The sequence below is a fragment of the Microtus pennsylvanicus genome, chromosome 6 (assembly GCF_037038515.1).
Source record: "Microtus pennsylvanicus isolate mMicPen1 chromosome 6, mMicPen1.hap1, whole genome shotgun sequence".
Classification (NCBI taxonomy): domain Eukaryota; kingdom Metazoa; phylum Chordata; class Mammalia; order Rodentia; family Cricetidae; genus Microtus; species Microtus pennsylvanicus.
The window spans coordinates 109,172,022-109,183,831 of record NC_134584.1 but is presented as its reverse complement, the minus strand read 5'-3'; the positions used below and the strand labels follow the sequence as shown (position 1 = coordinate 109,183,831).

General features: G+C 43.7%; 1 protein-coding gene across 1 annotated transcript; it reads left to right on the top strand.

Moving 5' to 3' along the window:
• Positions 1 to 3,950: 3,950 nt before the first annotated feature.
• Positions 3,951 to 11,119, top strand: Cmtr2 (cap methyltransferase 2). Its single transcript, XM_075977336.1, has 2 exons — positions 3,951 to 4,040; positions 7,707 to 11,119. The coding sequence occupies exon 2, from the start codon at positions 7,726 to 7,728 to the stop codon at positions 10,033 to 10,035; it is 2,310 nt and encodes a 769-aa protein (XP_075833451.1). The 5' UTR covers positions 3,951 to 4,040; positions 7,707 to 7,725; the 3' UTR covers positions 10,036 to 11,119.
• The last annotated feature ends 691 nt before the right edge of the window (positions 11,120 to 11,810 follow it).

Here is an 11,810-nt window from a genome sequence, read left to right as displayed (position 1 = left end):
ATGTCTCACAGACATTTCTATAGGAAAATGATGAAGGCAACTCCTCTCATTCCAAGTGTGTCAAGTTGATGACCAAGAATAGATGTCAATCACACTCATGGCAGCCACACTCAGAAAGTGTGTAGTGGTGACCACTGATGCTCAGTTTACTTCTGCTTTTTATTCAGTCTGGGACTCCAGCCCATGGAATGGGGCCTCCCACAGTTAGTGTAGATCTTCCCGCTTCAACTCAGCTGATGGAGTTCAGACACACCAAGAGGTTTATTGCTGGGGTGCTTCTAAATCGCGTCAACTTGGCAAGATGAAGGTCACAGAAGGTAAGTGGCCTCGGGTGTGATCAGACTAAAGAGATCCGCAGGGAAAGATTGGCTCCTTAGAAGAGACCAGAGAACTCATTTCTTTTCTCTGTCATGCAAAGACAGAGCAAGAAGGCAAGTATAATGCTGGCTGAGGTGATCTAGCCTCACAGAATTCTCCAGTCAGGACTTGACCATAATCCTGAATTTTTTTCAAGGTCCCCCAAAGATTACCAGTGACCCTAATCAGCAGGAAGTGGTCTAGAAAACCATGCCCACATTATCCCCACCTCTGAAAAAACTGGGTTATGAATCTTTGTCAAGCCTGTCAGCTGTTTCTGTCATTTCTCACATTTTTGGAAGTCACCTGCTTCCACTTCCTGTTTACTCAGGTAATATTATTTCTGCCTTGGGTCTCTGATGGAGTTGAAGACTTTATAGTTATAGTATTCCTTGTTATCAGATTCAGAAAAGACATTCGTTAAAGAGATGTTAAGTGCATAAGGTTGAGAGACATCAGAAGATAGTTTTGGATGGTAATGCAAATTAGGATAGAAAGCAAATTAGGTACAAGACTTTGGACTCACTGTGATCGGACAGATATGGAGTATTTCTCTGAATTTGTTAAATGCAAACAAAATAGACATTGTTGAAGTACTAATTTCCTTTATATATTGTATATAGTTATTTTTTATTTTTGTCTTTTTGCTGCACTGGAGATTGCATCACAAAGTTATTTTAATTAAAAACATATTTTAGGTTAGCACATTATTGGTGACAATATTAAACTCTTGTTTTAAGGTTAATTTAAAAATATTTTAATGGTATTCATAACCTATAAAATACATCTTAACTTTTTCTCACTTGGTAAGTGATTCAACACCATTTAGTCAGAAAAGCATGAATTACCGTGAAATACTTTTTAAAAGACAGTTCATATTGAGTGTTAGTCCTGAAAATATGTTAAAATGCTTAATTATATGGTATGGTAATAAAGTAGACAAAACTCCTTTTATGACTCAACATGTGGAATTCTTACATTTACAATGAAAATTAATTTTCATAATATTTGTTTCTAAACAGTATGCCAAAAGCTTCAAAATCCCATTACAAGTACATTAAATATTACAACACAAATATTCTGCCCAATGTTACAGGCACCAAGTTGGTTATTATTTTCACTGTAGTTTTCTTTCTTTGTGTTTGTGTATGTGTATTCAGGTGCATGTGTATACATGTATTTGGAAGCCACAGATCAATGTCGGGGACTTTCCTCAGTCATTTCCCCACCTTATTTTTGAGACAAGCTCTCTCAGTGAACCTGGAGCTTCGCAGTTCTGCTAGACTGGCCGTCGAGGCCCAGGGAGCCTCCTGTCTCTGACTCCCTAGCGCTGGGAACGCTCGTGCATGCCACTATGCCTGACTTTGTATGTGGTTACAGGGGAAACTGAGTTTAGGGCCTCATGCTCTTCTAAGGACTTTACTGAACTATCTCTTCAGCCCCTACGTTGTTTTTTTGACATCAGAAGACACTCCATGGGAATTTAGATCTGAATTCTGCTTGACAATCTAGTGAAGCCCTTGGGGAAACTGGAAGGCTGAGTTCAGGTTTAAATTCTGTACTAACTCTGTAATTTGTCTTTTGTTTGTTTTGCTATTTTGCTTCGGGGGATAGAGTCTCGTGTAGTCTGTGCTGACTGGAATTCACTATGTAGCCGACAGTATATTAGATCTACATCAGAGGTGCTCACCTAGCCGCACTTCCCCAAATGTGTTACTATAAATACTGCAAATGTCACCTTTCCTTAAAAAGTGTTAAATTGGGCGGTGGTGGCGCACACTTTTAATCCCAGCACTCGGGAGGCAGAGGCAGTCAGATCTCTTCCTATTCAATTTAATATTTAAAATGTATTCATCTATATTGTCTTATGTCAAACAGTAATGACTGAACTTCTGTGGAATTCTAGAATAGGCAGAACTAAGCTATGATGACAGAAAATACGTTAATAGCTGCTTCTTGAGGGTGGGAGACTAGAAAGGAACCGAAGGGAACTTTTCTAGAATATTCAGTAGATATCTATGCCTGTTGCACAAGAGGGAATTCATGCCTGGCACTGTAAATAGGTTCAGAACTCATAGCTAGCAAAGCCACAGGCTCTAAGGGAGAACCAACCCATTGTTTTTTGGGTTTTCCCCCCCTAAATGGCCATGTTGTCAAACTGCCTTCTGAATATTTATGCTTGTAGCTGTAGATTGGTGCCGTTCCCGATCTTGGTGGGAAAACTTACTGCAGTGGGTGCTGGTTCATGCAGACTCTTTACTGCTCAAAGTTCTGAAGAGAGACTGTGAGCACTCAGTCGTAGATGCGACATTTGTGTCAACACCTGCTCCCCAAGGCTCAGGGAACCCTGCAGAAGAGGGGGTGAAAAGGTGTAGGAGCTGGAGCATAGGGAACATGGCAGTGAAAAGCTGTTCTCCAGACATGACATGGCTGTGACACTTTGGAACTTGTGGCCGCTGTGGTCACCTCCACAACACCCGTACCAGATCAAGTCAGTTAAAAATTCCAACATGGAACAGGGTGGGGGTAGAGGGGGACTCCCCAGGCCCCATCCCAAGCTGAGGAACTACTGGCAGTTGATGGCCACTCGGGAAAGGAGAGTCACTGTTCTCTGGGAATGTAGCCCTGGTTTATAGAAGGATATGAGGTTGGAAGACATGATAGAGAATCTTGGGGGAGAATTGGAGGGGGAAATAAGGGTTGGGTATGATAAAGATACATTGTATACATGTATAAAGTTTTCAAAAAAATAAAAATTATCAATATCATTTTTTAAAAATTGAAGAACATTCATGACTGAAAATTTCAGCATGTCTCAAAAAAAAAATTGAAATACAAAGGAAAACGTGTTCCTGTTGCCATTCAAGTGCTGAAGTAAGGCCTGGGGAGATGGCTCAGTTGGAAGTGTTTGCCCTGTAAGCAAGAAGACCTGTGTTCCACTCTGACCCACACACCCCTCCCACCCCTGCTCCAGTTTTTAAAAGAGGTCCTGCATGGTGGCTCGTATATGTAATTCCGTTGCTGGGGAGGTGGAGACAGGTGGATAGTCCAGCCTAACTGGGGTGTCCCAGGCCCGGTACAGATCCTCCTTTGGTAGCCTTGCCTGCTCTGGAACTTTCTATATAGACCAGTGTGGCCTCGAACTCATAGATCTGCCTGCCTCTAGCTCAGGACAGTTGTTAAAATCTTGAGCCACCACGCCACGTGCTTAGTTTCTTTTTTATTGACTTACCAATACGTAAAAACATTACTTAATCGTGATAATGCTGTCTTGCCAGTTCATTTATTTTGGCTTTGAACTCGTTATCTTTTGAGCTCCAATTTTAATGCGGTCTCTACTAGGTGCTGGCATGTGCCCCAAACACCGGATAACCCTCAGGGTTCCAAAGCCCAGTTCCGTTGCCATGGCGACCCGCGGAGAGCTTGAGCAGTGCTGTCAAATCTTGCAGCAGCCTTGGGCACGAGCTAGAGGCGGCTCTGATTCCAGTTGCGCATGCGCGGGTCCGGGCCGCGTTCCTGGCTTGCCCTCTCCCGAGTCCTGGACCCCGCGTGTGGCTGACGTAGAGACACACCCCCGGAAGCTGTCCCCGGGAGCGGAAGTGGCGGGTGGCTTAGAGGCGTGAGGGCTGCGCGTGGAGTGGACCCGTGCGGCTCTGTTGGCCGTGAGCGGAGCCGGCTTCTTGGTGAGTGACAGCCCGGGACGGGTCGCTGAGGACCAGGCGCGGGGCTGCTCGAGTCGGGGTCTGGGAACTTCCTTGCACGAGAGCGAGTGAGAGAGCGGCTGCCCCGTGCCCGGCGTGAGCACCGGACACGCCCCAGTGTTTTTTAACTTCCTAGCAAGAGTTGGCGGGAACACTGATACCAAAGTCTGATACACGTTTAGAGCTGACAGATGTTGAAAAATTAACAACTTTGGTGTTGGGCTCACGAATTCTACAAGCTTTACCTTTGTGGCTCTGGACAGGACGCTACTTGACTTGTTTACGGAGCTTGCAGTGTAAGCGCTACTGATCACCGCACAGAATTATGACGCAAAGGCCACTCCATGGAGTGCTTAATGCAAGGCACCGAGGTTCACATACTGGGAAATCTACATGTGCACTTTGGAAACGACATGCTTTTAATTAAATCATTTTTTTAAAGCTGTGCGTTGAAGTACTGGGGTGAAATTGAAATGCATTATTCTGTTCAGTGCTGTGTCTTTGGGGCTAAGTGTAATATTCATTTATCTAGTTAATACTTGTATGCCTCACTCTCCGCTAGCCACTATTGGAACCTCTTGGGGGTGGCGTGTAAGTTAGCAAAATAAAGAGTCCTGTCCACGGAGCTTACATTCTAGTTTGGGGAAGACAAATCAAAAACAGAACATGTGAAGTAAACTGGTGATAAATTAGAACGCCATGGCGGAAAACAAGGTAAGGGTTATTGGGAGCTCAAGATGAAATTTCAAATGAAGTGTGTTAGGATAGGCTTCCCAGAGTAAATTGCCTTTGAGCAAATAATAGAAGGAGCCGCAGGAATTAGCTGTATAGATACTTGGGGACGCAAAGCCCAGATAGAGATTGCCCCTTTGTATTGGGCAAAGTGTTCCGAGGTGGATGGGCCAGTGGACAGCAGGGACGGCGTGTGTGACTGGACTGGAGCGAGGAACTCGCTGACAGGCTAAAACAGTCAGGAACATTGGCGGATTGGATCCTTTTAGTTGTTTGCGAGTGAAGATAATTACCTACTTAATTTCGGTAAGATTTCAGCTTTTAGCAGCCACTAATTAGTATGTGAAGTTAATGACTGAAAGTAGACTTTTTCCAGACTAGAATATCCTTGAGATCTAAATGAAGGCGCAGTTCCCAGTAAGCATAGCGTGAATCCAGACAGATGAGCGCAGTGTAATAAGTTTTTATTTGCTCTTAGGGTTTTTGTGCATGCAAAAATCACCCTATTTTTGGCTCCCGATTCTAAAGCGGTTCTCAACCTGTGGGTCGCGACACACACACATCGGATATCCCCCATATCAGATATTTACATTATGACTCGTAACAGTTGCAAAACTACAGTTATGGGGTCGCAACAGAATAGTTTTATGGCTGGAGGTCCCCGGTATTAAAGGGTCTCAGCATTAGGAGAGTTGAGAACCACCTCAAGCTTTTCTAACTGTTAGGTGATGTGGGTGAGTGTCTGTGATGATTAATCTCCCCTTACATGTGACCTGGGAATAGCTGTGGCAGATAAGATGATTGAGAAGATGCCTGGTGCGCTAAGGGTCTTACAGATGGGCAGACAGAACAAACCCGGGATAAAACATGGAGTGAGAGGTTTGCTCAGAGGACCAGACTGAGGAAATACCAACATCATGAAGCCACATATGTGGTCATAGCTAATCTGTATTTCTCATTTTATACTTCTTTGAAATTTATTTTGCTTGGCATACAAAGAAATGAGCCTGACTCATAATTTTCATCCTTAAATGTTTGCTTTTCGTGGGATGGTAATTTAGTTGTCTATTTTGTTTTTACGTCTAACAAATTTTGAGATAAAAAGAAAAAAACATTTATTGAATGCAAGTGCAGTGCGTAAACTTAAGCACCTGCTCGGTTCCCTGACAGGTGACACGGGTACCATACAGTGCTGTTTGCTGGAATGTAAGCGCTTGCCCAACAGTGTCATTAAGATAAAAGCATGTGTCTTTCTTTCTCTTAGCCTTTTCCTCTCAACAAGATAGAAGTTCTGGTTTCCTGGGTAGTAGGATTTTTTTTGTTAGTTTTCTTTTTTCTTTTTTGAAATTTTTTTTATTATGTGTGAGTATGTGAAAACACGGGGATCAGACGACAGCTTGAGGGGTCTATTCTTTCCATATACCACATGGGTTTGCAGGATTGAACTCGGAGTCAGAGGCTTGGTGGCAAGATTTTGTACCTGCTGAGCCTTCTCATCACCCTTGCCAGGCAGCATTGCAACCTAGAGTATAAATTAAATTCACTTATATTCTGCAGTTAAATTGAGGACAAATTTTTCTTTTAGTTTAAAATTTTGGTTTTGGCGTCTGTTAAGTGTTAGTGAAAGAAGAAATTGCTAGATTTTACGGTGTAGGCACATGGATGTCTGACAAGGCCTAGGGAAGACAGGACGCTAAGAGATAGATCAGGAAAATATTGGACAGTTTCAGCATCACCAAGGAGGCCAACCAGTACAGTTGAGTTTGCAAACAGTATAATGAATGCATTGGTTAGCTTTACATGGCTGTGAGGAAACACTGGGATAAACAGTTTACTAGGAAAACGGTTTATTTTGGCTTCAGTTTCAGAAGTTTCACTTGATGGTGAGTTAGCTCATTGCCTTTGACCCCAGGGTGAATCAGACATAGTGGAGAGTGTGTGGAGAAAAAGGGCTGTTCAATTCATGGTGCCAGGAAGCAAAGAGGAAGGAAGGGACCAGGGTCCCTTAGCTGCTCATTAACCTGACTTCCTTCCATCAGCTCTGCCTCTTAAAGTTTCTCCAACCACCAAGTAGCAACATGAGCTAGGAACCAACCCTTTCACACTAGGGCCTATGGGCAACATTAGACTATAACTAGGTTTACATTGATGGCTTACGTTGGTGACTGGTCACCACCAAGTGTGTAAAGCAGCCCTTGTAGGTGTGTAAGTTGATGGCAGCAGAGAGATCAGGCCAGACTCGGGTGGAGGAGACACCCTCCTGGAGGGAAGGTGGGCTACAGAGGGAATTAAAAGCGCTAAAAGGCCACAGTGTGTTAGAGCTTGATCAGGGGTCGTGTTTAGCATGAAGCCGAAATGTGTACAAGTGTATGTGTACACACCACCTCGTGTGTGGTGTCCAATCCGAGGAGCAGGAGCTGCCACTCACTGCTAGACATTCTCTGCTGTGTACCACCTCTAAAAGTGATGAAAGACCAGTTTTTCTGTTTGTTTTATGTTTTTCAAGACAGGGTTTCTCTGTAGCTTTAAAGCCTGTCCTGGAACTAGCTCTTGTAGACCAGGCTGGCCTTGAACTCACAGAGATCCGTCTGCCTCTGCCTCCCAGTGCTGGGATTAAAGGCATGTGCCACCACCGCCCGGCAGAAAGACCAGTTTTTTAAAATAAGAAAAAAAATGGATCTCAGTATAAAAGGAAATTTTCCAGGACATTGGTTAAGCTGGAAGGAGAAGAGCTGGAATTTGAGCCCAGGGTTGTCGGTTGTCTAGGCCTCTCCCGGTTATTTCACATTGCTTTTTTGTAACTGCTGCCGTCAGTCCCCGCAATGTCTGGGCTTGTGGAGTGTGATCAGATTCACTCTGCTGTCATCTCGTTCACCACGGAGTTGAGTCATGCATTGTTATGTTTTCTCTTCCCAGATTTTAACCTGGTTTGAAAATGAGTAAGCGCAGGAAGCTCCCAGCTCAGCCGCCAGCGAGTTCTGAGACCTTCAGCCCCGATGTCCTCGATGACGTCTGTGAGCTCTTTGCCAAGAACTTTTCATACTGTAAGCCACTTGCTAATGAGTGGCAGTTCCCTGCTCCTACGGAGGTTTTCACCTGTGACCACACGGAGTTCGATGCTTTTCTTGACTTGAAGAACTCCCTGAATGCAGTGAAAAACCTCCTGAGTGATAAGAAGCTGGATGAGTGGCATGAACACACCGCTTTCACCAACAAGGCGGGGAAGATCATTTCCCACGTGAAAAAGGCTGTGAATGCCGAGCTTTGCACGCAAGCCTGGTGCAAATTCCAGGAGATTTTGTGCAGTTTCCCGCTTATTCCTCAGGAAGCTTTTCAGAACGGAAAGCTGAATTCTCTGCACCTCTGTGAAGCTCCAGGAGCTTTCATTGCTAGTCTCAATCACTACTTAAAATCCCACCGGTTCCCCTGTGAATGGAGTTGGGTAGCTAATACCCTGAATCCGTACCATGAAGCGAACGACAGTCTCAGGATGATAATGGACGACCGACTGATTGCAAATACCTTGCATTGTTGGTACTTTGGCCCAGATAACACTGGTGACATCATGAACCTGAACTATCTGGCTGGCCTTCAGGATTTCCTCAGCAGCATGCCCACTGTTCACTTGGTCACTGCTGATGGGAGTTTTGATTGCCAAGGAAACCCAGGTGAGCAGGAAGCTTTAGTCTCTTCTCTGCATTATTGTGAAGTTGTCACCGCTCTGACCACTCTCGGGAGCGGCGGCTCTTTTGTTCTAAAGATGTTTACGTTGTTTGAACATTGTTCTGTAAACCTCATGTACCTGCTAAATTGTTCCTTTGACCAAGTCCATGTCTTCAAACCTGCTACTAGCAAGGCGGGAAACTCAGAAGTCTATGTGGTGTGTCTGTGCTATAGAGGAAGAGAGGCTGTCCACCCTTTGTTATCTAGGATGGTGTTGAATTTTGGGACTGAGATGACCAGGAAAGCGCTCTTTCCCCATCACGTGATCCCCAAATCTTTCCTTGAGCGCCATGAAGAGTGTTGTGCGTTCTTTCATAGATACCAGTTAGAGACGATTTCTGAGAACATTCGTCTCTTTGAGGGAATGGGGAAGGAGGAACAAGAGAAACTGAATAATTTAAGGGATTGTGCTGTACAATATTTTATGCAAAAATTTCAACTGAAGCGTCTTTCTAGAAATCACTGGCTCGTTAAAAAATCCAGTATTGGTTGTAGTACAAACACAAAATGGTTTGGACAGAGGAACAAGTATTTTAAAACCTATAATGAACGGAAGATGCTGGAAACGCTTTCGTGGCAAGATAAAATCGCCAAAGGATACTTGAATAGCTGGGTGGAGGAACACGCCGTGTATCATCCTGGGCAGAATTCCTTCTTAGAAGGGACTGCTTCCAGTCTTGAGTGCCACTTATGGCGTATTTTGGAAGGAAAGAAACTGCCGAAGGTGAAGTGTTCTCCTTTCTGTGACGGGGAGATTTTAAAGACTCTTAATGAAGCTGTTGAAAAGTCCTTAGGGGAAGCTTCGAGTTTGGATTCCAAGTTCAGGCCCAAGCAGCGATACTACTGTTGTCACGTGTTTTCAGAGGAACTGCTGTTATCCGAGTTGTTCAGCCTTACCAAGTGCCTTCAGGGTGAGCAGACTGTAGAGCCCAGCAACCCCATAAAGTGCTTGCTTGTGGGTTCACCGACTCTCTGTGATTCCAAACTGCACCTGCCCCTGGAAGTCCACCTGCTGGAGTCCATCGAGCTCCTAACCTTCAGCTGTTCCTCACTGCACGACGGTGACCCAACATACCAGCGCTTGTTTTTGGAGTGCCTTCTCCACTCGCTGAAGCAGCTTCATACGGGAGATGTCATGATTTTGCCTGTGCTGTCTTGCTTAACCAGATTCATGGCCGGCTTGATCTTTGTTCTCCACAGCTGTTTCAGATTTGTCACATTTTCTTGTCCCACATCCTCTGAGCCCCTCAGGTCCTGTGCAGTCCTGCTGTGCGTGGGTTATCAGAGCCTTCCCAGTCCCGTTCTCCAGTACCTGCAGAACGTTAGCGAGCTGCTGAGCGCTTTGCTCCTCTCTGGTGCGCCCCAGCAGGTTTTACAGTTTGTGCCGATGGAGGTGCTCCTCCAGGGCACACTGCTGGATTTTTTGTGGGATCTGAATGCTGCCATTGCTAAAAGGCATTTGCATTTGATTATTCAAGAAGAGAGAGACAAAGTCAGCAGCAGCCTTGAGTCACAGAATTGAACACGTCACTGTTGAGATTCAGTTTTGTGACCTCCAGCTTCTGCCCTCTCTATTTAATGCCTTTCGTTTTGGAGAAATGCCAATTTTTGTATCAAAGGACATTAATGATGGAAAGTTTCAGCTGTTCTGATCTGAAGGATATATGTACTCATAGGCACCGAGTTCAGTGCAGGTAGGAACCATGCGCTGATGGTACTCAGCCTCTAATCATGTGACATCAGTATGTGCTTGGGGTGACAACACGCCTCTGCGTATGCCTGCTGAAGATTTGCAGTGTGTGCCTTCATTCAGACTTTTCCCCCAGCCGATGCCTCTGTTAATGATTGTTAGAGAAGTCGTTCATGAAAGGAGGTGAGTGGCATCACCTCCTCGGCGTCACTGTTTACTTCGGAGCACTTGACCAAAGTGTCATAATGGATTTCAGGGATCTTTATACCAGATTTCTTGATAATTGCCACACATTGCCTTTAGATCAGTGGCTTGATTTTCTTTTGATTGGAGTGAGAGTAGTGTGTTCTTGGGGTACTGTTTCCCTAGCTGTAACTGTCCAAGTAATAAGAGGACAGTGGGAATTATGTCTGGTAATTTATCATGACGAGCTTCTTTTCACAGTCTTGGCATTCTTAATGTCCAGTAAACAGTGAATGGAGAGATGATTGAGTTTTAGGGCTTCGTGTGTAGTTGTTCCCCGTGGGCTGTGTAGGAGCATGTTGATCGTAGTGAATATCAAGGGAGGTGTGGAACTTTCAGAATGATGGCAACACAGTTTTAATCTTTACTAAAGTTTTTAATGTGAATGGCACTTTACTGAGATTATCCATGAAATGGTTATATCAGTTACACTTGATTTTCTGAGTTATATATTTTTAATAACATAATGAACTTTTCTGGCAATCTGTTAATTTGTTACTTTGAAATTCTGTTAGGTAGATAATTATATCTTGCGTAAATTTTTAGGTATTTTTATTACTTATTATTAAAAATAGAAGTATTCTGTGATGTATTTGGTTAATAAATAAATTTTTTCATGCTCTTTGCTGTTTTTGAGTTCCATTATAATTCACAAATAAAGTCTTAAGCAGACATATTTTGTGTTCATTTTATTAAAAGACAATGAAGGAAGTTAAAAATACAAGCCGGAAACTTTTTAAGGAAGTTTGATCGGGAGGTAATGTTTCATTTCATTTCATTTGCATTCATGAAGATTTATTCCTTCAATATTATATGTATGGGAAATCCTCAGGGGAGTATTTAATTGTTCACTTAGGGGCTGGGGGAGAGGAGAACATGGCCCGGTGTTAAAGTGTAAGATTGTTTCTGAAGGAGCCTCATTTCCTGCTAGTGACTTACTTGATGAGGGTGGTTCTGGTTAGTGGCAGTCTATTAGTAATTGGTCACCAGGAAAGAAGCTACTCTTGGGAACGTTTTTGCTGCATTATTAGTGATAATGGAATTTATTTTTACTTATTTACACCATTTAATTAGGATATAGTTGGCAGTTTGAGTACTAATAGTAAAACTTGCTTTTTATTTTAAGTGTGTGTGTGTGTTTGTGTGTTAGTATGTGCATGTTTGTACAGGTGCCCCTGAGGGCCAGGGTGCCAGAAGAGTGTGTGGTCTCCTGGAGCCACCTGATGTGTGTGGGTGCAGAGAACCGAACTCCAGTCCTCTGCAAGAACAGCAAGTGCTCTTAACTTCAGAGTCCCTAAAACTTGCTTTTTAAGACCCTCAAAGATTGAATATTTAAAAATAGTAATCTGTGTTGGAATACAGAA